Genomic DNA, 27,671 nt, shown 5'->3' on the forward strand with positions numbered 1-27,671 from the left:
ATGACTGAGCTGGCCGGGAGCCCGTTCGAATGAACCAATTAGACAAGGGAAGCGGGACTAGAGGACATTCGAAAGGCACCACTCGGAATCGTAGCGGGGCGACGGACAGGGAATCTAGCCAATGATGGGGGCTAGCTTGTTCTCCGGGTGTAACTCTGAGGAGATGCGCTGTGGAAGTGGGAGGGGGTTTTCTGAGGTCCGAGCTGGGGTAAAAAGAGGAAAGGAGAGGGTATGTATATACCTCAGGAGCTGCTAACGTCTTTCAGACCACTGAAATCTAAAAACCGTTTTCCATCCTGAGGTGTTTTTTTTTTTTTTTTTTTTTTTAAGCGAGAAGAACGGGAGTCCTAGCTCCGTTTCCTGAGGAAACTGAGAGCCGGCTTTCTGGACAGACACCCCGTGATTTGGTTCAGTTCAGCGAACAGGCTCTGGCGTCTGCCTCAAACTCCGTCCCCCCACCCCCCAAATTTATTTATTTATTTATTTATTTATTTGGCTGCGTTGGGTCTTCATTGCTACGCGTGGGCTTTCTCTGGTTGCAGCGAGCGGGGGCCACTCTTCGTTGCAGTGCGCAGGCTACTCACTGCGGTGGCTTCTCTTGTTGCAGAGCACGAGCTCTAGGCGCGCGGGCTTCAGTAGTTGTGGCACCCGGGCTCAGTAGTTGTGGCGCACGGGCTTAGTTGCTCCGCGGCATGCGGGATCGTCCCGGACCAGGGCTCGAACCCATGTTCCCTGCATTGGCAGGCAGATTCTTAACCACTGCGCCACTAGGAAAGTCCCCCAAATTTATTTTTAAAGAAACAAAAGCCGTATAGTTGGTGGGTTTTCGTATAATAGAAGGGCATAGAGAGGCCACACAGAAGAGAGAGCAGCATTCCAGGCCCCCGGGGAAGAGCGGCGACGGGCTGCGACTGGTCAATCAAAGGGTATAATTTAGAGTCACCACCTCAGGAGTTGAGGATGGTTTAGGGGCCATTCTAAGACCATAACTTTTCCCTCAGACGGCCAGCAGGATGCCCTCGTACTTGTTACTTTTGCTCTCCTCGGTTTTAAATTCCCTGAGCCCTGCAGTCCAGATTTGACGAGGAAATGCCAAAGACCGAAGTGTTTACTCTGACGTCTAAATGTTTGAATGGGTTTCTTCTGTGCTCCTCAATCCACAAGGTTAAAATGACCAAAAAAAAAAAAAGTCGTTGCCCTTACAAGATGCTAGAAAAAATAACTGCACAATCAGAGTGACTACGAATCCCATCAGGACCACCTCCTTCCAAGCATTATTCCCCGAGTTTCAGTCCCGACTCGGCAATTTGCCAGTCGTGTGGTCTTGATGGAGGCAGGCTTCTCGGTGTTTTCTTTTCCTCCTCTCAAAAAAGAGAAGAAAAATAACTGTTACCTCAGAGTGGTATGAGGATTACAGGACATAAACATAAGGTGTTTAGAATAGTAAACTAACGGTATCAGAATCAGGAAGCAGGGATTTTCATTAGGTTGGCGTGACAATTTGTGGATTTAATCCTTCTTTTTTTTCCTTCGAAGAGAAATCAGGTCAACCAATTGTTAAATCACTGCAGAGTATCCAATGCCCACTCTGCTGGCAAAGCCCCAGGGAGGGCCAGTGAGGAGGGGGTGTGTTGTGACAGGAAGTCAAGGATGCTGGAAGTGGCCCACGGACTAGGGTAATCGGAAAAGCCAAAGGAATGGAGCTTTGGCATTGCTCTGGTCCCTGTCCTCTTGGTCTCCGGGCCTCCAGTAGTTTCTGAGTGTTTTCAGCTCCACCCTGCTGAACACCTGCTCTGTACTGATACAGAAAGGCAGCCTCAAGGCACAGGACCACCAGGGTCTCAGAGCAGTTGTAGGGAAGCCCATCCACATCCAGTAGCTTCTGCCTATCTGGAAGGCTGAGCAGGTCCTGGGCTCCGGGGCCAGCCTGTCACTCTCTGCAGCTTCCCCAAGACAGAGGGTGACCCTGACAGAGACCAGCCATGCCTTCTACCTCTTGGAACACAGAGGCCCCAGGTAGTAAGGGTAGGTGGGCATCCTCCCCCAAGGATGGCAATCCAGCCTCTGCCTCTTGGCCTCCACCTTGTAGCTCATCCCAGCCTGCAATTCCCTGCAAGACCCATCTGGGGATGAGGCGATGGGAATTTAATAAGCAGCTCCAGCCCTGTTTTCTGGTACCCAGCTTTAAATATCCCTGCAGTTTAGCCTGATCCTGACTGTGTGGGTGTTTGTTCCAAAGGCCCTGAAGCAGACCTGGGGAGTCAAAAGGAATTTGGAGTCATACATGCCTGAGTCAGAAATCTCCCTGAGCCTCAATTTCCCCATGTCATTATCCTTTAATCAGAGGTACAGAGGGCTACATGAGAGATGGAAGCACCTAAGACAACCTTCCAGTCCTCCAGCCCAGGATGGTCTTGTGGTGGGGTGGGGCAGCGGGGGGTGGGCTTCTCTTCGGGACACAAGCTATTTCTCTTTCAGCCCCCTCCTCCTTTCCAGAGCCTATCACAGAGGGTCCTGCAGGACTTGAGGCGGGAGAGGGTAAAGAAGGGAGTCTGGGACAGGTGGCCTGGGAGGCATCGTCCACACAGAGAGAGTTCTAGGTGCCTGCTGGCCTCTAGTCCTGGGAGGCAAGAAGGGATTGGGGGTCAGTTCCAGGGAGAGAGGGGGCTGCCATCACCCTCATCCTCCCCCGACCCCTCCTTCCCCCAATTCCGCAGGGGCCCAAACTAGATACTCTGGACCTTGCCCCCATCTTTACACCCACCTGTAGGGGCGAAGCTGAGTAGCTGAGTCAGATTCCTGATTTGCTGGGTGTATGACCTTGGGCGAGTCACTCAGGCTCACTGTACCTCCACCTCTTCATCTAAAATGGGGATGATGAGAGTACCTCCTCACAGGGTGGGGTAACACATGCAAAGCCCTTAGTGCATTGCTTGGCAAATTAGTAAGTGCTCAAAACATGTTAGCAGTTATTAGCTCTACTTTTCAAGAACTTCCTCCCAAATCCTGGTCTGTTTCAACAAGTCCATTCTTCCAAACCAGTTCAAAATTTCCCTCTTCCAAGGAGTCTCCAGAGAATCTTCTCAGGCCATCTTTTTTTTACTGAGGCTCCCTTAAGACCTTTGGAGTACATTTGCATATGCGGATGAGTTCCTTTCATAAGTATTTCCTCTGGGTGTTGTGCGTTTCCTGTCTCTCCACTCAGTGGGGGAGGGGTCTCCATCCTCCCGCTGGGAACTCCCCTTGGAAGGGCAGTGTTTCTTTCCTCTAGAATGAAGTTGATCTAGGTGTACTGATATGGAAATATCACTAAGATATATTGTTAAGTTTTAGAAAGTGAGGTATAGAATAGTGTGTAAGGCATAATCCCATTTGGGTAAATGTTTATGTATGCACTGAAAGACATCTGGAAGGAATTGTAAACATATGGAGGCAAAGGAAAACTTTTCATGTTTTCCCTTCTATCCTATGTGAAAAATTTAAAATTATAGACATAGTATTTTTATAATGTGACAAGTTAGCTTAAATAAACAAAATTTAAAAGATTTCCCTCAGTAATCATGGGTCTGGGTAATTCTCTGTTTCATTACCTTTTGCCATGTGGCTTTCTAAGTGTTTGTTTTCCTCCATGCCCTACACCCTTCTCACTGCTGTCCCTTTTCCCCACCTCAGTGAAGGCATGGCATACCTGACTATACAAGTTTGTGTGAGAATGTGAGCTTCGTAGATAGAGAGGTTTTCAATATACGGGGGGAACTTGCAGTTGATTGAACACAGTGGTGAAGACTCTGCAGAAAAACTCAATCTTTGGACCAAATTGAGGGACAGTGTGTGGTGGTGGGAAGTCCTAGCTCAGCTGTGTCGTCACTAGTTGCGTGACCTTGGGCACATCTCCTCTCTCTAGGTCTCAGTTTCCCCACCTGTCAACTGAAGCCTATGCCTTCCTCAGTCTTAGAGAGGTGATGGTGAGGATGGGGAGGTTGGTTAGAGGAGGTGAGGCCCAGGTTCTCCAACCCAGAGAAGCTCCATTTTCGTCTTTTTTTTTTTTTTAATTTTATTGAAGTATAGTTGATTTCCATTTTCATCTTCTGTGTCCTGTGTAAGATTCTGTGCAAGATTTCATTTGAAAATGATGATCCACTCCTTACATTAAAAAACCAAACGAACAAAAATGAACAAACAAAAACCCTGGGCAAATGATGTTTAAGGGGGGGAGCCCTTCTTGTTTTAACACTGTGTGATTGCAAATATAACTTTTTGTGCATTGAGTTGGTTTAAATCAGGGTATGTCTGCATCTTTGTCTTCCCTTCCCCCGCCAGTGCCCAGCCTGGGGCTGCACCAGAGCTCAAGCCCACTGGAGTTTACATTTCTATAAATTGTGCTATAAATTATTTATCAGATTCAAGCCTAGTATTATTTAAACACTTACGTTTTACTCGTTTAACAGAGTGATTTTTCAAAAAGCCTAATCAAGTGGGAAAATGTAATATAGTCCCTGTCTGGAGTAGCCTCTGCTTGGAATGATGTCTGTGATGGTTAATTTTCTGTGTCACTTGGCTAGGCTAGGGTATCCGGGTGTTTGGTCAAACTCTAGTCTAGATATTGCGGTGAAGGTATTTTGTAGATGTAATTAGCATCATCTACAATCAGTTGACCTTAAATAAAAGGATTAACCCTTTATAATTCCAGTGGGCCTCATCTGATCAGTTGAAGGCCTTAAGAGCAGAAAACTGAGGTTTCCCAGAAAGAATTCTGCCTCAAGACTGTAACATAGAAATCCTGCAAGAGTCTCCAGCCTGCCGGTCTGCCCTACAGATTGCAGACTTGTCAACCCCCATAATCGGAGCCAGTTCCTTAGAATAAATCAGATATATGTAAATTTCTGAGTGCCGGTTATGTACTAGATACTATAATAAGCACTTTACATAATTTCCCCCCCGATCTTTACAGAAACCTTTTAAACTGAGAAAACTGAGGCTTGGAGGGGTTAGGTGGTTTCCTCAAGATTGTGAATTTCTTACTTACCTTTCAAGACTTAGATCCAAAGTCTCCTCTCTTGAAGCTCTTCCTAACCACTCTGGCTCCTCTCTGTTTTCTTGGCATCCAGGGCATTTCTCTCTGTTACGCAGCACTGACCATGGTGTGTTTACCTGCAGGTCTCCGTGTTCAGACCACAGGCCCTTCTGAAGGCAGGGATTGCCTGCGTCTTTGGAATCCTCAGCACCTTGTACGATGCCCATTATTCCCCAGGAGGCTCTCCGCTAACGGTACTCTCAGTACTATCATTGTCCACCTGGGGGCAGCATACCAGCAGCAAAACCCCTGTTTCAGGAGCGCAGGTCTCTGGAGGGCTGGCCTGGCAAAGTCAAACACTAAAGGGAAGGGAAATGCCTCTGCTTGCGCCCCCTACTGGAAGCTAGGGCCCACTGTACCAACAGTTTGCTCCATCCTCCGGGGATTCCGTGGAAAGCTCAGTATCTATTACTGATGTTGGCTGGGCTGCCGTTGGGGACACTGGGACTGTCCTGGAGCGTCTGGGCCTGGACTCCCTCCCCAGTGAGGGAGTTGCAGGAAAGAAAACCCAGAAGAGGCAGAAGGGGTCACCTGCAAGTGTCCCAGGAGAGACTTTTCCTGAGTAAGTCTGCATCCCCATGAGGTGAAAAGGGGAGGAGGAAGAATTCTCCACTAGGGCGAATGAATCCTACTCCTAAGTGGAAAGTGGATAAAGAGTCAGCAGGCCCAGCAATCTCATTCCCAAGCCCTCCTCCTCCTACGGTTCTCTCAGATATTCTGTTCTTCCCAGATCCCTTTTTTTTTTTTTGGCCTCGCCACTCAGCTTGCAGGATCTTAGTTCCCTGACCAGGGATGGAACCTGGGCACCTCTAAGGATGGGGTGAGGTGGGGGTGTGCATAGGTGTGGTGCTCCTCTATCCACATGCCTCACGTGCGCTCAGCAGAGAGGTGGGACTCAGGTTAGGTCTCTCCTCTGGAAGCAGAGGCAGGGCAGTCCCACGGGGTCTCTGTAGACACCCTCCTACCTCTTTTTCTTGGGGCTACCCGAATGCAGAAGGTGTGTGTTGGGGGGTAGTGATGGGGGTACTGGCAGTAGGGAGGAGGGCGTCCACTGACGCCACTTGGAAAGAGGTGGAGCAGATGAAGGAATGAGGGGAACGGCAGGGTATTGCAAAGGACAAATTTTGAGCAAACAAATGAGAGGAGAGAGGATGAAGGGAGCATCTGGAATCATTTATTCTGAGGGGAAAAAAATACTTTCACAGGCTTCACTGACATATGAGAAGCGAGATGTCCAAGATCACACAATTCCCAGACTATTGGTGTTCTACTACATACACTGCCTCCTCAAAGCCAATCAATCTCTAACAGTGGATGGTGAGAGCTGAAAGGCAGATTTGAGAACATTGCTTCAGGGAGGAAGAGGGAATAAGAGAGAAAGAGGGGACAGCAGCCATGAAGGAGGGGTCCTCTGTCCTGTCCTCTCAGGGAGATCCATCTGAGCATAGATGACATTTCCAGATGGGCCTGGGGCTCCAGGAGGCCCCTCCAAGCCTATGGGACAAACCTAGTGCATCCATGGAGCCTCCCTCTGCTTTCTGGCCCTGTACTGGGAAGGCGGGTAGGACACAGGATGAGATGAGCTCTTCCGTCCTGGGGAAAGACCCCCAAAGGGAGAGAGATAGGTGGGAGAGAGGGGAGGTGGGGTAGAGGGTCAGGGAACCAGCAGTAGATATGCCTGAGCATCTATTATGTGCCAGTCTAAGCCCACACAGGGATGCGTCGGACACAGTGTCTTACATGTAAGCAGCATTTGTTATGGGAAAGGCTGTAGGGAAGGATGGAGGTGAGGTGCTAAAGAAAAGGAGGGAGGGAGAAAGTAAAGAAACAGGGGAAAGAGGAGGAGAGAAAGGCCCAGTTGTCGACGTCCAGTAACTCCCATTCTACTTATGGCAATAGGGCAGCTAGAAAAATGATGGCTAAAACTCAGCGATAAGTGAGCAGTCCCCAGAAAGAAGTTAAAAAGAGTGTTGAGGGAGTTGCAGGCGGGCTCGGGATAGAGGAGACTGGGGGCCAAGGTGAGTGGACCTGGCTGACTTGTCTGGCCTGGAGGAAACTCTTGCCCAAAGGGTCCCTACCGGTCCCTGACCTCCATGGGAGCCCATGTGGGCCTGGCAGCCTTGGACAGCCAGGGCTGCCCTGCGGTTCCTGGGAGCCCACCAGTCCCAGTCCCTAGGTATCCAGGGTGGTCCTGGGGGTCTTCATGGCCAGGGTATCCCTGATGTCCTGGGGGTTCTGGAAACCACTGGCAGCCAGGGGGACCAGGAGACCTAATTCCATCCTATATGTGGAAGGAGAGGCAGGAGGGGTGGAGGTGAACCACAGAAGGGGAGTGTATGTATTTGGGGTGAGGGACTTTTGTAGGGGAAGGCAATGGGGCCAAGCCAGGAGCCCTGATGGGAGTAGAAGGTTATCAGAGGGTTAGAAATTTTGGTCCCAACCCTGACCTCGGAGGAGAGAAGGGCCAGAGACTGAGTTCAATCACCAATGGCCAATGATTTACTCAATCATGCTCATGTAATGAAGCCTCCATAAAAACCCAAAAGGTTGGGATTTGGAGAGCTCCTGCATCAGCGAACACTCAGAGTGCTAAGAGAGTGGCTGGGTAGGAGAAGCTCCACCCACCTTTCCCCATATCTTGCCCTATGTCTCTCTTCTATCTGGCTGTTCCTGAGTTATATCCTTTTACAATAAACCAGTAATCTAGTAAGTAAAATGTTTCTCTGAGTTCTGTGAGGTGCCCCAACAAATTAATCGAACCCAAGGCGGGGGGTCATTGGAACTTCTTATATATAGCTGGTCAGTCAGAAGCCCAGGTGACAACCTGAGCTTGCGATTGGCATCTGAAGGTGGTGGTGGTGGGGCGGTATTGTAGGACTGAGCCCTTAACCTGTGGGATCTGATGCCATCTCCAGGTAGACAGTGAGAATTGAGTTAAATTGTAGGACACCAAGCTAGTGTTGTAGAATGTCTTGATGGTGTTGGAAAACCCACACATCAGAATAGGTGTCAGAATTGCAGGGGGCATTAGGGTGGGACCCTGAAAGGGAGGAGTAGGATGGGGTGTGGTGCTGTGTACCTCTACCCGCAGCCATCTGTCTCTCTGGCCATCGCACCTCTTTGGGCTCCAGGCCCTTCCCTCCCTCTCCTAATGCATACTTGCTTATCTGTTTGCAGGTGGGGGGAGCCTGAGTAGAGGCTGAATGTCAGTGTGATTTGACAAAACATTGAGCTACTAATTTGTAACTTGTGTTCTGGGATATACGTCCTTTCACTTATATGGATAGCCTCATTTGATACTCCTGATAGCCCTACACAGTGAATTAGGGACTGGCATCCCCATTTTACAAATGAGGAAACTGAGGACCATCATGGTGAAGAGACAAGCCCACAGTGCACGGTTAATCAGGGCACAGCTGGGATCTGAACCCCTAGCTCTGACTGCAAGAGCTCTCTGACCTGTAGCTTGTGCACCCCAACCCGAGGGCAAAGCTCATCTCCATTACTGGCTGTCTGGTTTTCCCCTAGCTTTGGGCCCAGCTTCTGCTGCTCTTTAGATCATCATGACTGGGTGGGGGTGAGGAACAGACTGCACAGGTATTGAGGATTACTGGCTCCAAATATCAAGCCTCTGGGAACAGTGAGGGCTGAGGGGTGAGAGTGGGAGGAACACAGGCTTTAGGAGAGAAGAGGATGGGGGTCATGTGAAAGAGGGGATGTGGCGGGGGTGCCAGGTGGAGCTCTATCATCCCCCAAAAGGATTTAAATCACGTTTAGTTCCATGAGACCTTAATCCAGTCTTTTGACTACCTGGAGCCCCATCTATAAAGTGGGTTTATAGGGTTACCATGGTGATCAATCATCATCATGGCTAATACGTATCTGTGCCGGGCACTGCGCTGACTGCTTTACATAGATAGTCTCTGTAGGTTCTCGCACAGCTCTCTATCAGGCTGGGCTGGCGTTATTCCTCTTTTACAACAGAGAGCATTTAAGGATAAGAGGGAGGATGTCATTTGGCTAAAGTCACAGGGCTAGGAAATGGCAAATCCAGAATTCAGTGCAGGCGCTTTGGTTTCAGGCTCTTCACCTCACTAACCTGGCTGGTTAACACTCATTGGACACTTAATAAGGAGCAGGCATCATTGTAAGCATTTTACACAGATTCATTCATTTAATCATTATAGCCGCCCTATATAACATGATGGGTGATTAATATGAAAGATGAGGGCACCCAGGCACAGAGAGATGTGCTAACTTATTCTAAATCTACTGCCAGAAATCCAGTCCAGGCAGGATGACTTGAGAGCTAGGGCTCTTTAAAAAAATAAACAAAAAATTTTTTCTTGGGGCTTCCCTGGTGGCGCAGTGGTTGAGAGTCCGCCTGCCGATGCAGGGGACGCAGGTTCGTGCCCCGGACCGGGAGGATCCCGCATGCCGTGGAGCGGTTGGGCCCGTGAGCCATGGCCGCTGAGCCTGCGCGTCCGGAGCCTGTGCTCCGCAACGGGAGAGGCCACAACAGTGAGAGGCCCGCGTACCGCAAACAAAACAAAACAAAACAAAACAAAACAAAAAACCCCCCAAAAAACCCCATAAGGGTTAATCATACAGACCCTGGAGCCAGACCGCCTGGGTTCACATCCCTGATCTTCCACTTACTTGTTGTGTGACCTTGAGTAAGTTACATACCTCTCTGTGCCTCACTTTCCCGCTTAAAAAGGGGATAATGATAGTGACTACTTCATGAGGTTGTTGTGAAGGGGACATAGTGAAGCACTTAGAACGTGTCCAGTGTATGGTCCATGCTCATTAAATGTTACCCTTCATTATTATGTACATTTTGCCTGCTCCATCCTATGAGATGCTCCCTGGGGCAAGCCCATCAGATCGGGGGTTCCCTGAGGACAGGACAGTGTCTTTCCCTTGGGAATAGAGCTCTTTTTCTTATTGATTATCTAAGAAGCCCAGCTGGAGCCCAGTAGACATTTGATACTGAGCTAACAAGGGAGCTAGTGAGACTCTTTCTAAGCAACAAGCCAGTGAGGCTGTGGGGTGGAAGAGGCTGAAGGGAGCGAGGCTTTTCACCCCTCCATTAGGAGCATCTTCCTGGCCCCCCTAGGTGTCCAGGAGGTGAGGGACAGACAGGGATGCTGAGGGGGAGGAAGAGTTTCTTTTACCTGTACAGCCCTGGGCTGGGGAAGACCACAGAGAAGGAGAACCAGGTTTCTGCCTCTGGGGGGCTCCCTGTCGTCAAATAGGCAGCAGTCAGGTGGAGAAAACCAACACGCAGCATCTGCTTCTCATTCCTCGGGTTCCAAAGCCCTTTCTCTTCCATTATCTCACTTTTTCTTGCAATCGTCCTGTGGGGCAAGCCCAGTTATTAGCTCTCTCTCTCTCTCTCTCTCTCTCTCTCTCTCTCATTTATTTATTTATTTATTTATTTATTTATTTATTTAGCGGTACGCGGGCCTCTCACTGTTGTGGCCTCTCCCGTTGCGGAGCACAGGCTCCGGACGCGCAGGCTCAGCAGCCATGGCTCACGGGCCTAGCTGCTCCGCGGCATGTGGGATCCTCCCGGACCGGGGCATGAACCCGTGTCCCCTGCATCGGCAGGTGGACTCTCAACCACTGTGCCATCAGGGAAGCCCTCTCTCTCTCTTTTAACAGAGGATGGAAATGACCCTTCAAGACATTAAGTGTGTGTCCAAAGTCACAAAACTCTTTTTTTTTTAAATTGAAGTATAGTTAATTTACAATGTTATGTTAGTTTCTAGTGTAACAAAGCTCTTAAGTGGCTGTGCTGCAACTCGAACCCAGGTCCAGTGACTCCAAATCCCATGCCCTTTATATATAGCCTCTCCCAGACACCAGCAGGCCAGAGGAGGAGGAGATACTAAACCCAGTCCACTGGGAACTTCTGGTCTGGTGGGGGACACACAGATCCTGCCACCGGGGGATCTCCAGCCACGTGGAGAAGTTAGTTTCCACCAGGGAGGGACAGGAGGGAGCAAACATTTGGTGCCTACTGTTTGCTGGGTACTGCACGGGCCACTCTTTCTTTCTCTCTCTTCCCTCCCCACCCGTCTTTCTTTCTTACCATTTTCCAGGTAAGGACAGGAATAAAGACACAGACGTAGAGAATGGACTTGAGGACACAGGGAGCGGGAAGGGTAAGCTGGGACGAAGTGAGACAGTGACATGGACTTATATATACTACCAAATGTAAGATAGATAGCTAGTGGGAAGCAGCCGTGTAGCACAGGGAGATCAGCTCAGTGCTTTGTGACCACCTACAGGGGTGGGATAGGGAGGGTGGGAGGGAGATGCCAGAGGGAGGAGACATAGGGATATATGTATATGTAAAGCTGATTCACTTTGTTATAAAGCAGAAACTAACACACCATTGTAAAGCAATTATACTCCAATAAAGATGTTAAAAAAAAGAAGAAAAAAAAAGTGAAGCTCAGTGAAGCTCAGAGAGTAACTTGTTTCAGGTTCCCCGGTGACCTTGGTGGCAAAACTGGGATAGAATCCAGGTTAGCCTGATGCTACCTGTGTTTGCTCCTCTAGCATGGAAGACCGTTGGCTCAAGGGTCACCTCCTCCATGAAGTCTTTCCACGCCCTGGATGTCGAACTGACCATTTGTGCCTCTGGCCCACCCTGCCCCCTATAAACACCTCCAGGGCACCTGCACTTATTTTATTCATATGTCTGTCTAGGCAGTAAGCTCCCTGAGGGCGGACAGTTGTCTCGGCCGTGTCTGGATCCCCTGGATGTAGCACAAAGCCTGCACACAACAGGTGCTCAGTAAAGGTGGGTTGCATGAATGGTGGGGAGGCCTCCTCGTGTTCATTTTCCTGCCTCCCAGGAATTATCCTAGATGGTGATGGGGGTGAGCCCGAGGATGGATTGGGGGGGCTGCTGGGGTAGGAGTTTGGGCGTCTGTCTCACCTGGAAACCTGTCCAGATTTCCTGCACTCACCCGCATTCATGCTTCATCGCCAGCTCTGCCCTCCTTCCTCCATGTCCCAGTACCTTTATCCCTCCCAGGTCTGCGGTCTAGAAGACAAGTCTGGCATTGGGATCAGAACTATTCTTCCTGGTCCCATTTTATTCTCACAAGAGCTTCAAGAGCTAGGCTAGGTGGAGATGACCTACCTCCATTGCAGTTAGGGACATTCGAGCTCCAAGGGCTGGTGTCCAAGTTCACACCGTAAGTTTGTGGCAGAACTGGGTCCAGTGATGGCGAAGGATGGGGAGAGGGCTGGGGGCAGTTTTCTGAATCAGGGACAGGCCAGGCTTCCCCCAGGGACTTGAGGATCCTGGTTCTCTTTACCCTTCTCCAAGGCAGATGGGGGCAGAAGAGACCCCAGTAGTCCGTGAGATGGCGCGGAGAGAATCCCAGAATCTTGTCCTCGGCCGTGACTCTCCAGCCCGTCTGCAGTCCTTATGGCTGCCAGTAGGTGCCGTCAGTTTGCAACTTTTGGTTCTGCCCCCGCAGGTCCAGCTTCTAGCCCCTCTTTCTCCTCTCAACCTGGACAGTCTGTACTTGCAGAAAGTAGGAGAGGGCCCAATCCCTGTGAGATTGAAAAACCCCTGCCCTGGGAGAGGAAGCGGGAAGAGGGTCTCTGATCTGCACGTCAGCTTGGCTGCCCTGCAGCTTTCTAGGCCAAGCCAAAAAAATCCACAGTAGGTCACCAGGTATGCCTGGACAGGCGCCCTTACCCTGAAATCAGCTCCAGGATAGCAGAAAGTTTTGTGGGGGAGGATGGGTAAACCCTGGGGGGACCTGAGAGACCACCTAGGAGAGGAGTCCCTTCTCCACATGCTACTCTAGAACCCCTCCCAATCCCAGCAAGGCTGAGGCAAAGGGTAGGGGATATAGGCACCAACAGGATCTCACAGAGGGCCTAGCCACCCCTGACACTAGCCCAAATAGCACTGCTGGGTGAATTAGAAAAAGGCACCCCTTTCTCAAAACCCTTGAGTGCCATCTGCTGGAAAACAGTCACAACAGCTATACAAGTCTACAATGACTACCAGAGAAATGGCGCCCCCTGGAGTTGTGCAATGCGCAATTTGCACTTGAGAGTGGCAGTCTCCTCAGCTTATATCCCTCTGGGAGTGGGTCTGGGCAGTAGAAGCAAACACCCAGGAAGGAGCAAGCGTCTTGGCACCTCCCTCTCCGGGTGCGAGTTCTGTGGATGCCATCCTGTGTAAGGCAGAGGGGACAGGGGCCCAAATGAACCCTGGGGAGATTGGGGGCAGGGGCAGGTTGGAAGGGGCAAGTGGGGAGAGAGCCTATCAACCTCTTCGGGCCATTAGGCCCTTCTGGGCCGCCTTTCCCCTCCTCACCAGACTTGGGCTCCAGCGGCTGAGACTGGAAGCACTGGAGTGGGGTGGGAAGGACTCTGGCCAGGGAGACTGAATCCCCGGAGCTGGGAGTCCGGGCTAGGAGGTCGCCGCGCTCTCAGTGCGGGGGGACTGCGGGGCCATCTCAGTGGGGTCCGGGGAGAATCGTCCAAGGTCGGGGGAGGGGGCCACGGAGCCGCCCCTTCGCTTTCGTTCGCCCTTCGCTGCCCTCCCGGGCTCCGGTTCAGAAGCGCTCTCGGCGCCTGCCGTGGCTTCCAAACTGCGCCGCTTTCTCCTGCGGCAGAAAAGGACTTTCAGATGTAGTAGCGGCGGCGGCGGCAGCAGCGACAGCAGCGACGACTTAGGACAGCGCCCCCTCCCCCTAACCGCCGCCTCTCCTTCTCCCTCTCCCTGGGCCCCCCCGTCCCCTCCCCCCCATTCCTCCCCTCCCCCCCATTTCCCCCCCCCCCCGGGAAGGCGCTGGGGGTGTGGCCAGGGGCCGGTATAAAGTCCGGGGGAGCCGGTCCCGGGCAGCAGCTCAGCCCCCTGCCCCCTACAGCCAGCCGCCTGGGCCGGGCCGAGGATGCGGCGCAGCGCCAGGCTCGCTCCCCTCCGGCCCGCTTGCTAACTTCCTCGGCTTCGTCCTTGTCCGCCAGCGGAGCCGCCCCGTGTCGCCGCGCCCTCTGGGTCGGGTCCTCCAGGCGCGCCGGGCGCTGCCTCTGTGTCCCCCGCTGTCCGCCCGTGCCCCGTCCTCGCCCGGTCATGCTGCCCCTGTGCCTCGTGGCCGCGCTGCTGCTGGCCGCCGGGCCCGGGCCGAGCCTGGGCGACGAAGCCATCCACTGCCCGCCCTGCTCCGAGGAGAAGCTGGCGCGCTGCCGCCCCCCCGTGGGCTGCGAGGAGCTGGTGCGAGAGCCGGGCTGCGGCTGTTGCGCCACTTGCGCCCTGGGCAAGGGGATGCCCTGCGGGGTGTATACCCCCCGCTGCGGCTCCGGCCTGCGCTGCTACCCGCCCCGGGGCGTGGAGAAGCCCCTGCACACGCTGGTGCACGGGCAAGGCGTGTGTATGGAACTGGCAGAGATCGAGGCTATCCAGGAAAGCCTGCAGCCCTCTGGTAAGGTGCCCCATCCCTTGCACGCCCTCCCTGGGGTCCTCCCCTCCCAGAAGCCCCTTCCCCATTCGGGCTGACCCGAAAGACTCTTGAAAATCCCCTGTGAGCTGAGCAGAAGGCAGGTATGTGGCCGGGCCCGAATGGCACGGGACAGGGTCAGCCAAGGAAACTGCTCTCAAGTCCCTAGCAGCCTGTTGCCACCATCAAAGAGGACTCTGTCCCACCCCTCCATCTCAAGGGTGCCTATTTGGGAAGAGACGTCTCAATGGTGGTCCTGGCTGCTGGAGCAAGAGTGGAAAATTAAGTGACCTGGTCCAGCCCACAGCCTGCAAGTGAGCAGTCTAGGGCCAGATACCTGGAGGATGGGGTTGGTGGCAGTGGAGGCTTTCTGTTCCTGATCCAGGGACCTCCCCTCACCCTGGACACAAGTGGAGGCCCCAGGGGTCTGAGAAGCCAGGGCTCGGGCTTTTGACATTGAGGTGGGGTGGAGTGGGACATGTAAATTAGAGTGGCTTTGGTGGTGAGGGGCATCAGAGTGGCCCTTCCTCAAAGCCCCAGGCCGGCTCACCTAGCTTTTTGAGAGGTATTGGGAAGACAGGGGTCTCTCTGGCAGGCCTGGGCACCTCCTCCTGCCCTGGTACACAGGCACCCTGCTCCTTTCTCCTGGCAGGTGCCATTTGAGGTGGCAGAAGAGAAGCAAGTCTTGGCTCCCAGCCCAGAGCTGCAGAAACCTAACGGGACAGGCAGTAGAGAGGGGAGGGGTGGGGTGGGGGGAGAGAGAGAGAGAGAAAGGGAGAGAGAGGTTTAGAAGGTCTCTTGCCCTAAACTCATTCTTACACTTCCTTTCTATTTCTCAGTGAGACTTTCAGTTTCTCCCTTGTAGTCTTTCTGTCTCTCTCCTTCTTTCTCTTATTCTTTTGTTCTTCCCTGCTGTGTCTCTCAACCTCTAGTTTCACTAACAACATTCTCAGATTCTCCTTTCCGCAATATCTCCTGCCCGTTATCAGTTTCTTTCTCTTTATCCTATTCCTTTTCCTGTTTTTGTTGCCCTGCTTTGCTCACTTTCATCTCAGGCTCTTTCCGTTGCTCATTCCCTTGACTCTGTCACCGTTTCTCTTTCTGTCTTTGTTCCTGTCTTTCTCTGTTGCTTTCAGAATCTCTCTGTCTGCCTTTCTCTACCTCTGCCTCTGTTTCTTGTTCCCTCTCCGACTCTGTTTTGCTCTCCCTGTGCCTCTGTCTGTTTCTGTCTCTTTTCCTGGTGCTTGAAGCTTCCATTGTTGCAGTCCGGATGCTGGGACTCCGGCCCCAAGCTTCCTGCCCTGGGTCCCAGACCGCTCCACTTCCTCAATCCTCTGCAGCTTGTTAGCCAGAGGAGAGCAGGATGCAGGGAAAACAGGAAGGAGGTGGACCCCAGGGGTCTGGGCCTCGGGCCTCTCTGCCCCTCCTGCCCCTGGGCAGCGAGAGATAGGTCAGCAGAAAACATTCTAGGAAAATGCCACCCTGGCACCCGGCACATCTGGGAAGCGGGGGTGGGGGGGGTTCTGGGGGTGTCAGTCGCTGATCCTGGGGCAGAGATGCCAGTGCTAGTGGGAGAGGAGGGGTACTGGTACAGGACCAGACTGGGAGTGAGGGCTGAGCCCTTGGGCTCCCCGGGTATAACGGGTTCCTTTTGCTTCGTATCTCCACCCTCTGCCGGCCAGCGGGTATCTGGCACCAGATTAGGATGGCTGGTGAGCTCCTCCTCTGTCACCAGCTTGAACGTGGGACAGAAGAGCCCTCAGTGGGTCTCGGGAGCCCCTTCTTCCCTGGCTGGGTAGGAACACCCCATCCTGAAGTGGAAGAAACTGTTCCCCTAGGAGCTTTGGGGAGGCATGCCGTGAGCAGTTTGTGAGTGTCCTGTGAACATCGTGTACACCAGCCTCGAAAGGCAGCTTTAGGCCCCTTTTGGATTACAGGGCCCAAGGTCTCCTTGCCTTGGCTTCCACCCTTGCAGTGCAGGCAGATATCGGGAGAGGGAAAGGGGAGGTCTGGGGGGGCCCTGGGGAAACTAGGTACCTACTCAGCAAGCTGTGTCCATGCCCTCTTACCTCCCAGTCATCCCAGAAGTACCCCTGCCACGGCCCGGCCACACTGCACTGCGTGAAAGGCGCCCCCTAGAGTTGTGCCGTAGCCCTGCAGGGTGTCTGGTGAGACCAGGCGGCCAGGGCTCGGCCCCTCTCCCTGCTGTCCTCCTGAGCCTTCCACTGTCGATAGGCTACTGTCCCTCCTGCGTCCCAAAGCTTGGGTCTTCTTTTTTTTTTTGCTGTACGCGGGCCTCTCACTGTTGTGGCCTCTCCTGTTGCGGAGCACAGGCTCCGGATGCGCAGGCTCAGCGGCCATGGCTCACGGGCCCAGCCGCTCCGCAGCATGTGGGATCTTCCCAGACCGGGGCACGAACCCGCGTCCTCTGCATCGGCAGGCGGACTCTCAACCACTGCGCCACCAGGGAAGCCCAAGGGCCTTCTTGCCTGGGGAATAGTTTGGCAGAGAGGTCAATCAGGCTCTTCTTCCTGCCTTTTCCTCTTGGGGCTGAGCTTCAGCAGGTGACTGGGGAGGGCAGTCACTCAGCGTGCCCCCTCCCTTGGCCTGCTATGGTCCAGAGGCCCACTCTTTGCTCCTGGGGCAGGTCTCCCCCATCCCTCTCCCGGCTACCCCCCTCCCCCGTGCCCTCTGCTGTGACCCCCTGTCCCAGCTTTCCAAGCCAGAAAAAGTTGTGGATTAACACAGCTCAGGCCACCAGAGGGTGGGGGCGGGGTGGGACACGTGTGTCAGAAGTCCACAATCCTGATTCAGTGTACTGACCCTCGACTTGTGGAATCTGGGGGAGTGGACAGTGGGAAGATTAGCGTTTGGACTGGGGAGATCCTAAACTGTGCTCTGGGTCCCTCTGGGACAGGGTTAGGGAACATGCAGGCTGGGTTAATTTTTAGTCAACACAGCAAATATTGTCCCCCCTACTTCAGTACTGGGAATCCAGTCATGTCCTGGGAACAGGGCCTTCCCAGAAATTCTGTGCCTTGGGGGAGGGGGGGAGGGGGGAAGGGGGAGCCTGGCTGCTTAACATTTTTTCTTTAGTTTTGGCAAAGCCAGAATTATCAGTGCCTCGGGTATCAGGAGTCTTTCCATTTAAAGACATAGGAGCTGCAGAGATAAGTTCTTCTCCTTTCCTCTAGCCAGACTGCTTCATTTCCTCATCTGTAAAAAGGGGGACAGTGGGACCTATCTTGCAGGGTTGGGGCATCTGGCATGGAGTAAGGGAGCAGTGATGAGGATGGTGATGAAGAGGAAACCGAATGGATTTAAGTTGAAGCTTAACTTCTCCTCTGATGCTGGGGCTTTGGGGGACAGTAGGGCAAGTGAGCAAAGCTGGGGGGACATGCAGAGGAGTGGAGGGGGTAGGGTGGAAGGGCCAGCTGTACTTCTCTGACTCTTTAGTCCGAGGCCCGCAGCGTGGCACAAGGGTGAGGGAGACACCCCTTGAGCCAGACCTCAAAGAAAGGCCTGGTACCCAGCATGGGTGGTCTTGGCTTCTCCAGCCAGAATGCAGGCGAAGAAGGAAAAGGCCTTTGTCGTAGGGCGGGTGGGTGACCCTCCAGACTGTGTCTGGTTGGCTGGGCCCACCTACCTCACAGCCTCACCCTGGGCGTCTTGAGGGGAGTGGGGGCTGGAGTTGAAGGGAAATCATGAGGATGAAATCAGGCAGCAGGAAAGAGGAAATCTTCTAGCTTTGACCATGAACTTTGCAGCCATCGGTGCCAAAGCTGTGAAACCTCTTCTTTCTCTGGGTGCCCGCCCTTCCTCTGTGGCTGGAGCAAAGACCAAGGTTTCCCCTGTGGCTGGATGTCGTTGGCTTAGCTCCAGCGGGGCAAGAGGAGGTGACCTGGCCTACCTCGGAAGCCCCGCCTCCCAAACAAGCCTTTCGGATGTCGGGAGGTGCGACCTTTGGTGGGGGGCGGGCAGGTTTGACTCGGCTCCCGCCCAGAGGGGAACCCACCAAGATTGCGGTTTTTCCAGAGGGCACCACCTGGGTGTGGAGCACGAGAAAGATGGACATCCTGCATGAGCAGGGAAGTAGCAAGAATTTAGCCACTTTTAGACATGGGAAGGTGAACGTTTCTTTAGAGACTCAAGGCTATGACCCTCACCCTCTCAAGCCTAGTGCCCAGGGTGGATCCTGGGGTGGGGTCTCAGTCTGCCAGTTAGACAAGCCTGGGCAAGAAGAAGTTACAGATTAAGTGGAAAGTCAACAACCGGGGTACAGTCAGTGTGCTCTGGCCAGGGCAGGGTCAGGGCGCCTGGGTGCATGTGGGTGTGCACGCGTGGACCCGTGTGTGTCTGGACACGTGATTGTTTGTGTATGTTTGTGATCCTTGAGTCCCAGCCTGTCTGTGTCTGAGCTGGCAGATAGGGACATAGTCTTTGTACCCCTGCCCCTGAGAGAGGCAGCACGGAGCCACTCTCCCTGCCTGCCGTGTTCTACTCTTAAGCTGAGACACAAGCTGCGGCTAAGTGTGCTGGGTGGTGGAGAAACCAAGGTGGGGGAGGCCAGGCAGGCTGCCTGCCGATAATGCCCCATGTGACGGGAGCCCTGCGGATACAAGAACATGAGCTATGTTTCCAAGCTCGCCCTATGCCCTGCGCGTCCCCGGGGTTCAGTGAGGGGACCCAGTTGTCCTCCTTCATGGCACTTCCTAAATTAAGGGATAATCATTCCAAATATCCTTTAATAATCCCCCGTGTAGCACAGGGAGATCAGCTCGGTGCTTTGTGTCCACCTAGAGGGGTGGGATAGGGAGGGTGGGAGGGAGACGCAATAGGGAGGAGATATGGCGATATATGTTTATGTACAACTGATTCACTTTGTTATAGAGCAGAAACTAACACACCATTGTAAAGCAATTATACTCCAATAAAGATGTTAAAAAGAAAAAATCACTCCCCCGAGTGTTTTTGTGAACTTGACTCATAGAAACACAATGTTGGAAAGTAGTCGAATTTCTACGGCAGATCTCTCCAGGTCCTTGAGACCTCTGCCACCCTGACGTGCCACGCCTCCAGGGCAGAACTCTACCTCCTGAGGCAGCCCCGTGCATTAGAAAACTCTTCCTAGGGAACCTAAGAACATCTGGCCACTTACCAAGAGGGACAAGTGTCACTGTGCACAGCCGTGCTTTCCTTTATGGTCATGAAAAGAAAGCAAACTCGAAGAACGACAAAACCTTTCCGGTTGAAGGGGGCCCTCAAGGTAGTGTCATGGGTTGTGTCAAATGAGCCCCTGGGACCCTTCCAGCCTTTCCAGGTAGAATGGTGGCCCCTTTGTTCCAAGCTCGCTCCGCTTCTGTGGTTCCAAGACAAATCTCTCAATTCTCTTAGGTCTTCTATTTCCTTTCTCTCCAATCCCCAGCTCCAGCCTACACACCTGCAGTGCTGTGACCCCATCCACTAGTCCTGGGGCTTTGGGCAAGGCGGACGTGGTGATGGCGGGGGGTGGTCACTGGCCAGCCTGGGCCTTCTTAACCAGAAGTTTCCTTGGGAAGGTCTTCAGGGAAGAGCTTCGATCTCAGGTCTTCTCTCTGGTTCCTGCCTGGGGGCTTGGGGTCTATCTTCCTACGGCCCCCTTTGCACAATCCTGGTCTTCTGAACTTAATCTGCTCCTTCTTTTGCTGCCCACACCAGCTGGGAAATCTTTGCTGTAGTGGCTTCTCCTTGGTTGACCTTCGGGAACTTGATCTTTTGGGACGGAAGTCCCCTCCAGACTGTTCTTCTTGGGATGTTAAATATGCAGAAGGAGAGGTTATATCTATCTGCTCCATTTATTCCTTCCCTCTGTTGCTTTTTTCTAAGCCAGCCCTGCATCAGTGACAAAACCTCTTCCCATCCTCGGTGACTGAATTTTATAAATAACCTTTGGTGTGGAATCTTGACAAAGACTTTCTGGGGGTCTAGATTCCTCCTTGCCTGGTTTCCCTTTATCCACGTGCTTCCCCCTGGACCCCCCAGAACTAGGAGAATAAAAAGAGAACTAACCCCCCAACTAACTTTGGCTCGGCAGAAAAATACCATTTAACCCAGAGGCAGCTCTGGGACTGCTGCCATGCATGGAGGAACCTGCTAACTCCTCAGGAAAAAAAATCCTGACGCAAACCAGATGTAACCTTCTGTCCTGCTGCCAACATCTGGAATGCTGGCAGGGGCTCTGCACTCAGGCCGGCAGCAAGTTGCCAAACCCGAGCATTTCAGAGGTGGCTCTGATTTGCAGAGGGATCTTGCGACCTCTTTCTCCAGCTCAGCCCTGTGTTCTGGTTTTGGCTGCCTGGATGGAGGAGCAGTGGTTACAATTCTGGGACTTCTGGATGGGGTTTTTCTTGAGTTCGGGTAGAGCCTTTAGGAGAGCCCAGGGAAAGCGTGGCGGTTCAGCCTCACCACCCCCATCTCCACGTCCCCAGTGCCCTGGCTCTGGGCAACAGATGTGCACTTTGGATGGGGTCTGAAATGTAAGGATGGGAGACTTTGGGGTGGGGGGGCTGAAGGGATGTGTGAGGGTGTTCTCTTGGTCCTGGGGCCACACAGTGTCTCAGACACACGCACACACACACTCTTTCACATGCAGGCATACACACCCACTCCCACTTCTCCAATGGAGAGAGTTTTTGGGCCAGATTTCTCATCACTCATGGAAACTTTGATTCTGGCCATTTGGAAGAGGGTCAGCAGAGCCGACAGCCCTGGGGATCCCCTGGCTGGCTCAGCCAGATGCTGAAAAGAGCAGGAAAGGAGAGAGGAAGAAAGAGCAGACTGAGAGGGGGATGGTAGGAAGAGATGAATGGCAGGGGGATGAGATTCGGTGTGGGGCCCCCTGCCTGCTTGAGACCTCCCTGCAGGGCCCAGGGGACCCTCCTGCTGTCTGGGCAGCTGCAGCTGGTGACTCATCTGAGGGTTGGACTGGGTGGAGTGAGGGACAAATCAAGGACTTCAAGAGGAATATTTTCCTGAGGAGATCCTGGGGAGTGGGGAAGAAACCGGCGTGCTGCTTTCATTTCTTCGCACCCCCCGCCCAGACCCCCTGCTCTTCCCCAGTGCCAGGCTGGAGAATCCCTAAGAAGGAGAAAGCAGGTGGGAGGCTGGGTTGCTGTGCTGCCTTGTCCTTTCCCATCGCTGACCTTTCCCCATCTTGGCCTGATTGCAGACAAGGACGAGGGTGATCACCCCAATAACAGCTTCAGCCCCTGCAGCGCCCATGACCGCAGGTGCCTGCAGAAGCACTTCGCCAAAATTCGAGACCGGAGCACCAGTGGGGGCAAGATGAAGGTCATCGGGGTCCCTCGGGAGGAAGCCCGGCCTGTGGTGAGGACCTCTGACCAAATGCGCATGTGCATAGGCACACACACCACCACCATCACCAGATCTGGACAGTGACCATTCAGCAAACATTTTTTAGATGTCTGCTGTGTGCAAGATGCACCTAGTGTGCATCATCAGGACCCAGAAAGTCCTCACTCCTCTTCTTGAAATTCCTTTCCTGCTCACCAGTTCTAGACATTGGGATAACTGAAGTTATTGTTAAATACTGAGACACTTCAGTACTGGTGGGTGAACAGCAGTGGCCCCAAGCCTCCTGATGTTTCTTGGCCCTTCCCAGGGATTCCCCACCCCAGAGCTTCTCAGTAGCTAAAGGGTTCATGCTGGCCATAGCAGGGAGCCTTGGGACCCTGCTCCAGGGTCTGGCTAATGTCCTTTCTGATGGGTGTTTCTGATGGATCCATGCCTGGGTCTTACAAGTTGTTAATTACATGATTTCATCCATCACTCCTGTTTAGAAATCATCCCCTTCCTGTCCTTCACCATAGATTTCCTTTCCCCACAATTTCCCTTCACATCATACCCCTCCTTTTTAGAAGCCCTTTGGCTCAAGATCCTCTCTTCAATGTCCCTCTGTTCTGCCCGCCAGTGTCCCCTGAGCCCGAGCTCCTCCTTTTACCTCGTTGGGCCCCGCTCAGCTTCCAGGCCTTAACCCTCCTTTCAGAGCCTGCAGTCCTGATTTGACCCCCAGCCCCGGTCCTCCTGCCTCTCTCCCTTCTGCTGAGCAGTTTCCTTCTCCCCCTCCTCCAGCCCCAGGGCTCCTGCCAGAGTGAGCTGCACCGGGCCCTGGAGCGGCTGGCCGCCTCACAGAGCCGCACCCACGAGGACCTCTACGTCATCCCCATCCCCAACTGCGACCGCAACGGCAACTTCCACCCCAAGCAGGTGGGTCTCCATCTCCGCCGACTTGGCCCGGCCTCAGTTCCAGGATGTCCAGGATGGAGGTCTCGGGAAGGGGGGAGCTCCTCAACCCAAACCTAACCCCTTGGACCCTCCCCAAACCCTTCCCCCAGCCTCAGGACCTCAGCTCATTTTGCCCACTCACTCATTTTGCAGATGAGGAGACTGAGGCCCAGGGAGGGGTAGAGGCCGGCCCGAAGTCACAGAGCAAGTTAAAGGCAGACCAGTGACCCTGCCTCCCCGTCCAGGCTTATTTCTATGACCTCTGTGGTCACCATCTGTGATGCAGACCTGGCACTCCTGCCAACCTCTGCCTCCCAACCCTCTCTCACTCCCCTTCCTCCATTCCTGTGAGTTCTCCTTTGTCCCTGGATGTCTGAGGTTTCCACGTGTGGCTTGTGGGATCTTAGTTTCCTGGCCAGGGATTGAGCCCACGCCCTCGCAGTGAAAGTGTGAAGTCCTAACCACTGGACTGCCAGGGAACTCCTGATGTCTGAGGTTTCATCTGGGAATGGAGGGGCTAGGTCTTGAAGAGTTGAGGAGGAAACTCAGCCTTCCCCTTCCCCCAGGCTGAGCCGCCAAACCACCTGGGGTTCAGCCAGGCTGGAGGTGAAGTCAGACCTGACAGCTGGAGATGGGAACTTTGGGTGCAGCAGAGGAAGGAGAGGGCAGGAGACAAGACAGGAATGCAGAAACCTCTGTACCTCCTTACGCCCTTGGAACATGGGCTCCTCTGACAAGCCCCCAGGACGCTTGGGATTGGCCTGCTCCAGCCCCATCTCTGGCCTGTCTCAGTCGGGCTCATTCGGAAGGGTGGCATATCTGGGCAGGACACTGGGTGGGGTCCCTCGTGCTGGGTGTGGCCTGGATCTCCTCCAGCCCTTGTGGGTGTAGGCACACATGTCCTCCCATTCCGTGCTCTACAGATGAATCCACAAGGTGGACCACCACTCAGCCAGAAGAGGCCTAGCTAGGAGGAGAAAGGCTGCCCCCGAGTCTGCACACCCCAGGATGGCATGAGGAGGTTATGAAGAGGTGTGCAATGGAGGAGGACCACAAAGGTCTCCCTGCCAAACCTACGCCAAACCTCTCTCCAGCCTTTATCCCAATACCAATTTTATCCTTGTCCCAATTATTCTTTTTCCTTTTTTTTGACCGCGCCATGTGGCTTGTGGGATCTCAGTTCCCCAACCTGGGCCCTCCGGCAGTGAAAGCAGAGTCCTAATCACTGGACCGCCAGGGAATTCCCCCTTGTCCCAATTTTTAAAAACTGCCCCCCCCCGACCCCGTTAAAAAAAATTCAATAGACTTTATTTTTTAGAGCAGTTTTAAGTTTACAGAAAAACTGAGCAGGAAGTACAGAGTTCCCATCTACTTTCCCACCCCCAGTCTCTCCTATTAACATGAGTGTGGTACATTTGTTACAATTGAGGAACTAAAATTGATTATTAGTTATTAACTAAAGTCCATAGTTTACGTTAGGGTTTACTCTTTGTGTTATACACGTTTATGTTTCCTTCCCCCCAGTTTTTATCCCACTGAAAATTCTGACACTTGACCCTTTATCTTCAGGCCAGTTCTGACCCTTGAGACAACCTTCACTCCAACTCTAATCCTGACTCTGAAATACACCTTTACCCCCTACTCTTCCTCCTCCCCCCCCCCCCCCCCCCGTCTAATCCCGACCCAAACTTTAGCCCAACTGCTTTAATTGTTCTGACCTTGACCTCTATCTCTATCCCAATTCCATTTCTGACCTGGGCTCTAAGCCTCACCCCATTCAAGTTTTAGTCATAATCCCCAGTTCAACTGCAACTCTTATGCTGATCCTACCCTAACTTCAATGTGGATAATCACAATCTTAACCATAATCCTATTCTTAAAGTCCCAACACAATCAGAACCCAAACTAAAACACAATCAGAACACAAATTAAAAACTTCTCCAACCTGAACCCTAGCCTTTTAAGTCCACCTGCACCTTTCAACTCCATGGATCCAGTCTCCCCTCCAGGTAGGCTGCAGAACTTCCTCAGGACCCTGCCTTCTGGACCTTCTGGACCAAAACTGTCTGGACCTTTCCTTCTTGGCCAACTTTACTCCATTGAGCTCAGAGGACTCATGTTCAAGAAAGCCTCTGCCCTCAAGAGTCCATCTTGGAGCCACTGTCTGACTTGGGGGCTGGGCTGGGATCGGGGCCGGCTGCCTGAGATCTGACCTCTCACACCCTTGTCTTGGCAGTGCCACCCGGCCCTGGATGGGCAGCGCGGCAAGTGCTGGTGTGTGGACCGGAAGACGGGAGTGAAGCTTCCGGGGGGCCTGGAGCCGAAGGGGGAGCTGGACTGCCACCAGCTGGCTGACAGCTTCCGCGAGTGAGCCCTGTCAGCAGGCGGGGGGCTCACTGCCCCCTGCTGCCCCCCCGTCCCCCCGGAGGCTGCAGAGCTGACCTGGAGCCTGGGTCTGAGTCCTGGCCCTGCTTCTGGCCCAGGAGTTTCCCTTGGGGTGTGTTTGTGTGTATGCGTGTGTGTGTGTGTGTGTGTGTGTGTTTATGAGCGTGGGTGTGCCCTTGGGGTGAGCCAAAGCCTAGGGATGTCCTTCTTTGGGCTTAGATAGCCTGAGAGAGCCCTGGTATGTTTCCAAATTGATCCTGGATTCATTCAGCCCTTCAGCCGTCTATAAACACTTCTTGACCACATACTACATGTCAGCTCTAGTTTTCAGCCCTGCGGGCTCTTATTTTGACTCCCTCTGATTTAGACATGTGAGGCCACCTCCTATAAGGTGAGCACAAGTCTGTAGGAGAAGAAAAGTCCCAGTCCCATAATGAGGGGAGGAAAATAGACATGTACCTTGACCGTTGTCCCTCCCCTCAAACTAGTCAGAGGGTGGAGGCCATAGGGAAAGTGTGGGGTAGCAGATGACTCAGTGGTTAGGAGACCGACTGAGACCCAATTCCAAAGCTAAAGTCTGCCAGGCTCCCCTTTACTTCCTCCCCAGGTCCCTCCAGGGGGAAGGACCTGCAGGGACAAGCGCGCCTTAGCTTGGTTGCCTGGCAACTGAGACCCTGCTTTGGGGGAGGGAAGAGGTCAGCGGAAGGCCTGCAGGACAGGGGGCTGGGGAGGTGGGGCCCATCTCTGAGCAGTCAGGCGAGGAGGAAAGAATGCACAGCTGGACTGCATGTGCCTGATGGAGAAAGGAAATCACATGCCGGGAGGTGAGGGACTTACCTGGGGTCCTGCTTCCTCCCCCACTTGTGGTCACAGCCAGGAAGTCACCAGGATGACTCCATCCTTCAGTGGCTCACTGTCTGTGGCCCTGCCTCCCTCCCCACACCTCCTTCCCTGGACCTTCCTCCCCGATATTTCCCTACCCACTGGGCATTTTCTGGCTTGACTGGATGGAAAGAGACTTAGGAACCTACCAGTTGGCCATGATGTCTTTTTTTTTTTTTTTTTTTTTTTTTTAACAAAACAGAACAAAACCAAAAAAACCGTAGACAATGGTGTTTGGTTGATTTATTTACAATTAAGAGACAGGGATGCACCAGGGGTGGGGAGAACTGTCTTACATGGTAAAAAGGACTGCAAAGGGTCAGCCACTTCACCCTCCTCTTCCTTGCAGCTTCTTCCTGGGGAGCCTCTCTGTCCCCAAAGTCTGTGCTGTCTGTGTTCAGACTCCTGGTGGGCCAGTAATGGCTTCTGAAGGGAGGCAGCAAGCTGGGCCAGCCCTGCTGGGCCAGAGCTATTTCTGGGATCAGCTGGTGTGTGAAGCGGGGGCATTTCCTAGGGCATCAGGCAGGCTGGGTTTGCGTCTGGGTTTGATTTATCGATTTAGTGAGGGGAGGTACTGCCCTGAAGCTAGGGAAAGGGGGTAAGCTCTCCAACACATTCCACAGCTCTGACTGCCTAGATTCCTGACTGGGGGTTGGGGCTGAGATTTGATTCTGAGGGGTTGGGAGTGGGGGTATCTTTGATCTTGCTGTCCTGGACTCACCAGGCTGTGGGCTCTCAGTGCCAGCCCCAGAATGTGTGCCCACGTGGTACCACTGGATTCCTGGTCATCTCCCAATGCTCCTTACCTCTCACCTTTGTGCTGTGTGTGCGTGTGTGTGTGTGTGTGTGTGTGTGTGATTGATCTCTTCAGGCACTCCCAGGCTTCTCGATTGCACTGGCCCCTGATGCACTGGCACCTGTGCCGTCTGAATCTTGAGCCTGGCGCTGCAATCCTCATCTCTCTAACTCTGCCTCTGTGGCGGCATCCCACAGCCATCTAGTCTTCCTGAGGCACCACAGGCTGCTGCCAGCAGCAGGAGATAAAGAACAAAGTGACGCTCCTTCAGCTAGGGGGCCTGCTCTACATAGAGCCCCCTCCTTCTGGGGCTGAAGCCAAGGCATGCTGGGAGAGGAGGTTGAGTGTAGGCTGAAGATGAAGTTTTAGGTCCCTAAGCCAAATGTAGGGAGAGTATCTCTTTCCCTAAGCCATCTCTTTAAATTCCCCTTTGTCTCCAGCCTCCCTTCCTAATGCTCTATTCTTGTATCCTCGGAATGGGTGGTAAGAGGTCCTTTTCTTTTCATGTGCCTCCAAAAAAAACCTGGGTCTGCTTGGGAAGTAGCTGCCCGTGTGGCCTGGGATGTGCCTTTGTGATAGGTGTGTATTTATAATGTGTGTGTGTGCCTGTGTGTGCATATAGTGAAGTGACACCTGAAATGTGAGTGAGAGTGTGGGCTTTTACAGGGCGTGTGTACCTGGGCTGGGTGTGTGTAGATGTGATGCACATTCGTGTGGTGTGTCTGGGTGGGCTGTACGAATCTGAGTATGAATGGGTGTGATGTGAAGAGAG

At 53.2% G+C, this 27,671-nt stretch overlaps 1 protein-coding gene across 1 annotated transcript; it reads left to right on the forward strand.

Annotated features, from left to right (window-relative positions):
* The first annotated feature begins 13,993 nt into the window (after window positions 1-13,993).
* On the forward strand, window positions 13,994-26,251 carry IGFBP4 (insulin like growth factor binding protein 4). The gene is made up of 4 exons (XM_079724557.1): window positions 13,994-14,538; window positions 21,761-21,918; window positions 22,684-22,818; window positions 25,073-26,251. Exons 1-4 carry the CDS (start codon window positions 14,190-14,192, stop codon window positions 25,205-25,207), a joined length of 777 nt encoding a protein of 258 aa, XP_079580683.1. The 5' UTR covers window positions 13,994-14,189; the 3' UTR covers window positions 25,208-26,251.
* Window positions 26,252-27,671: the final 1,420 nt, after the last annotated feature.

This window comes from Hyperoodon ampullatus (assembly GCF_949752795.1).
Source record: "Hyperoodon ampullatus genome assembly, chromosome: 19".
Classification (NCBI taxonomy): Eukaryota; Metazoa; Chordata; class Mammalia; order Artiodactyla; family Ziphiidae; genus Hyperoodon; species Hyperoodon ampullatus.

Coding starts and splice junctions, on each gene's coding strand:
- IGFBP4 (XM_079724557.1), top strand. CDS start 14,190: ATGCTGCCCCTGTGCCTCGTGGCCGCGCTGCTGCTGGCCGCCGGGCCC. Junction 14,539..21,760: donor GGAAAGCCTGCAGCCCTCTG/GTAAGGTGCCCC, acceptor GCCTGATTGCAG/ACAAGGACGAGGGTGATCAC. Junction 21,919..22,683: donor GGGAGGAAGCCCGGCCTGTG/GTGAGGACCTCT, acceptor CCCCTCCTCCAG/CCCCAGGGCTCCTGCCAGAG.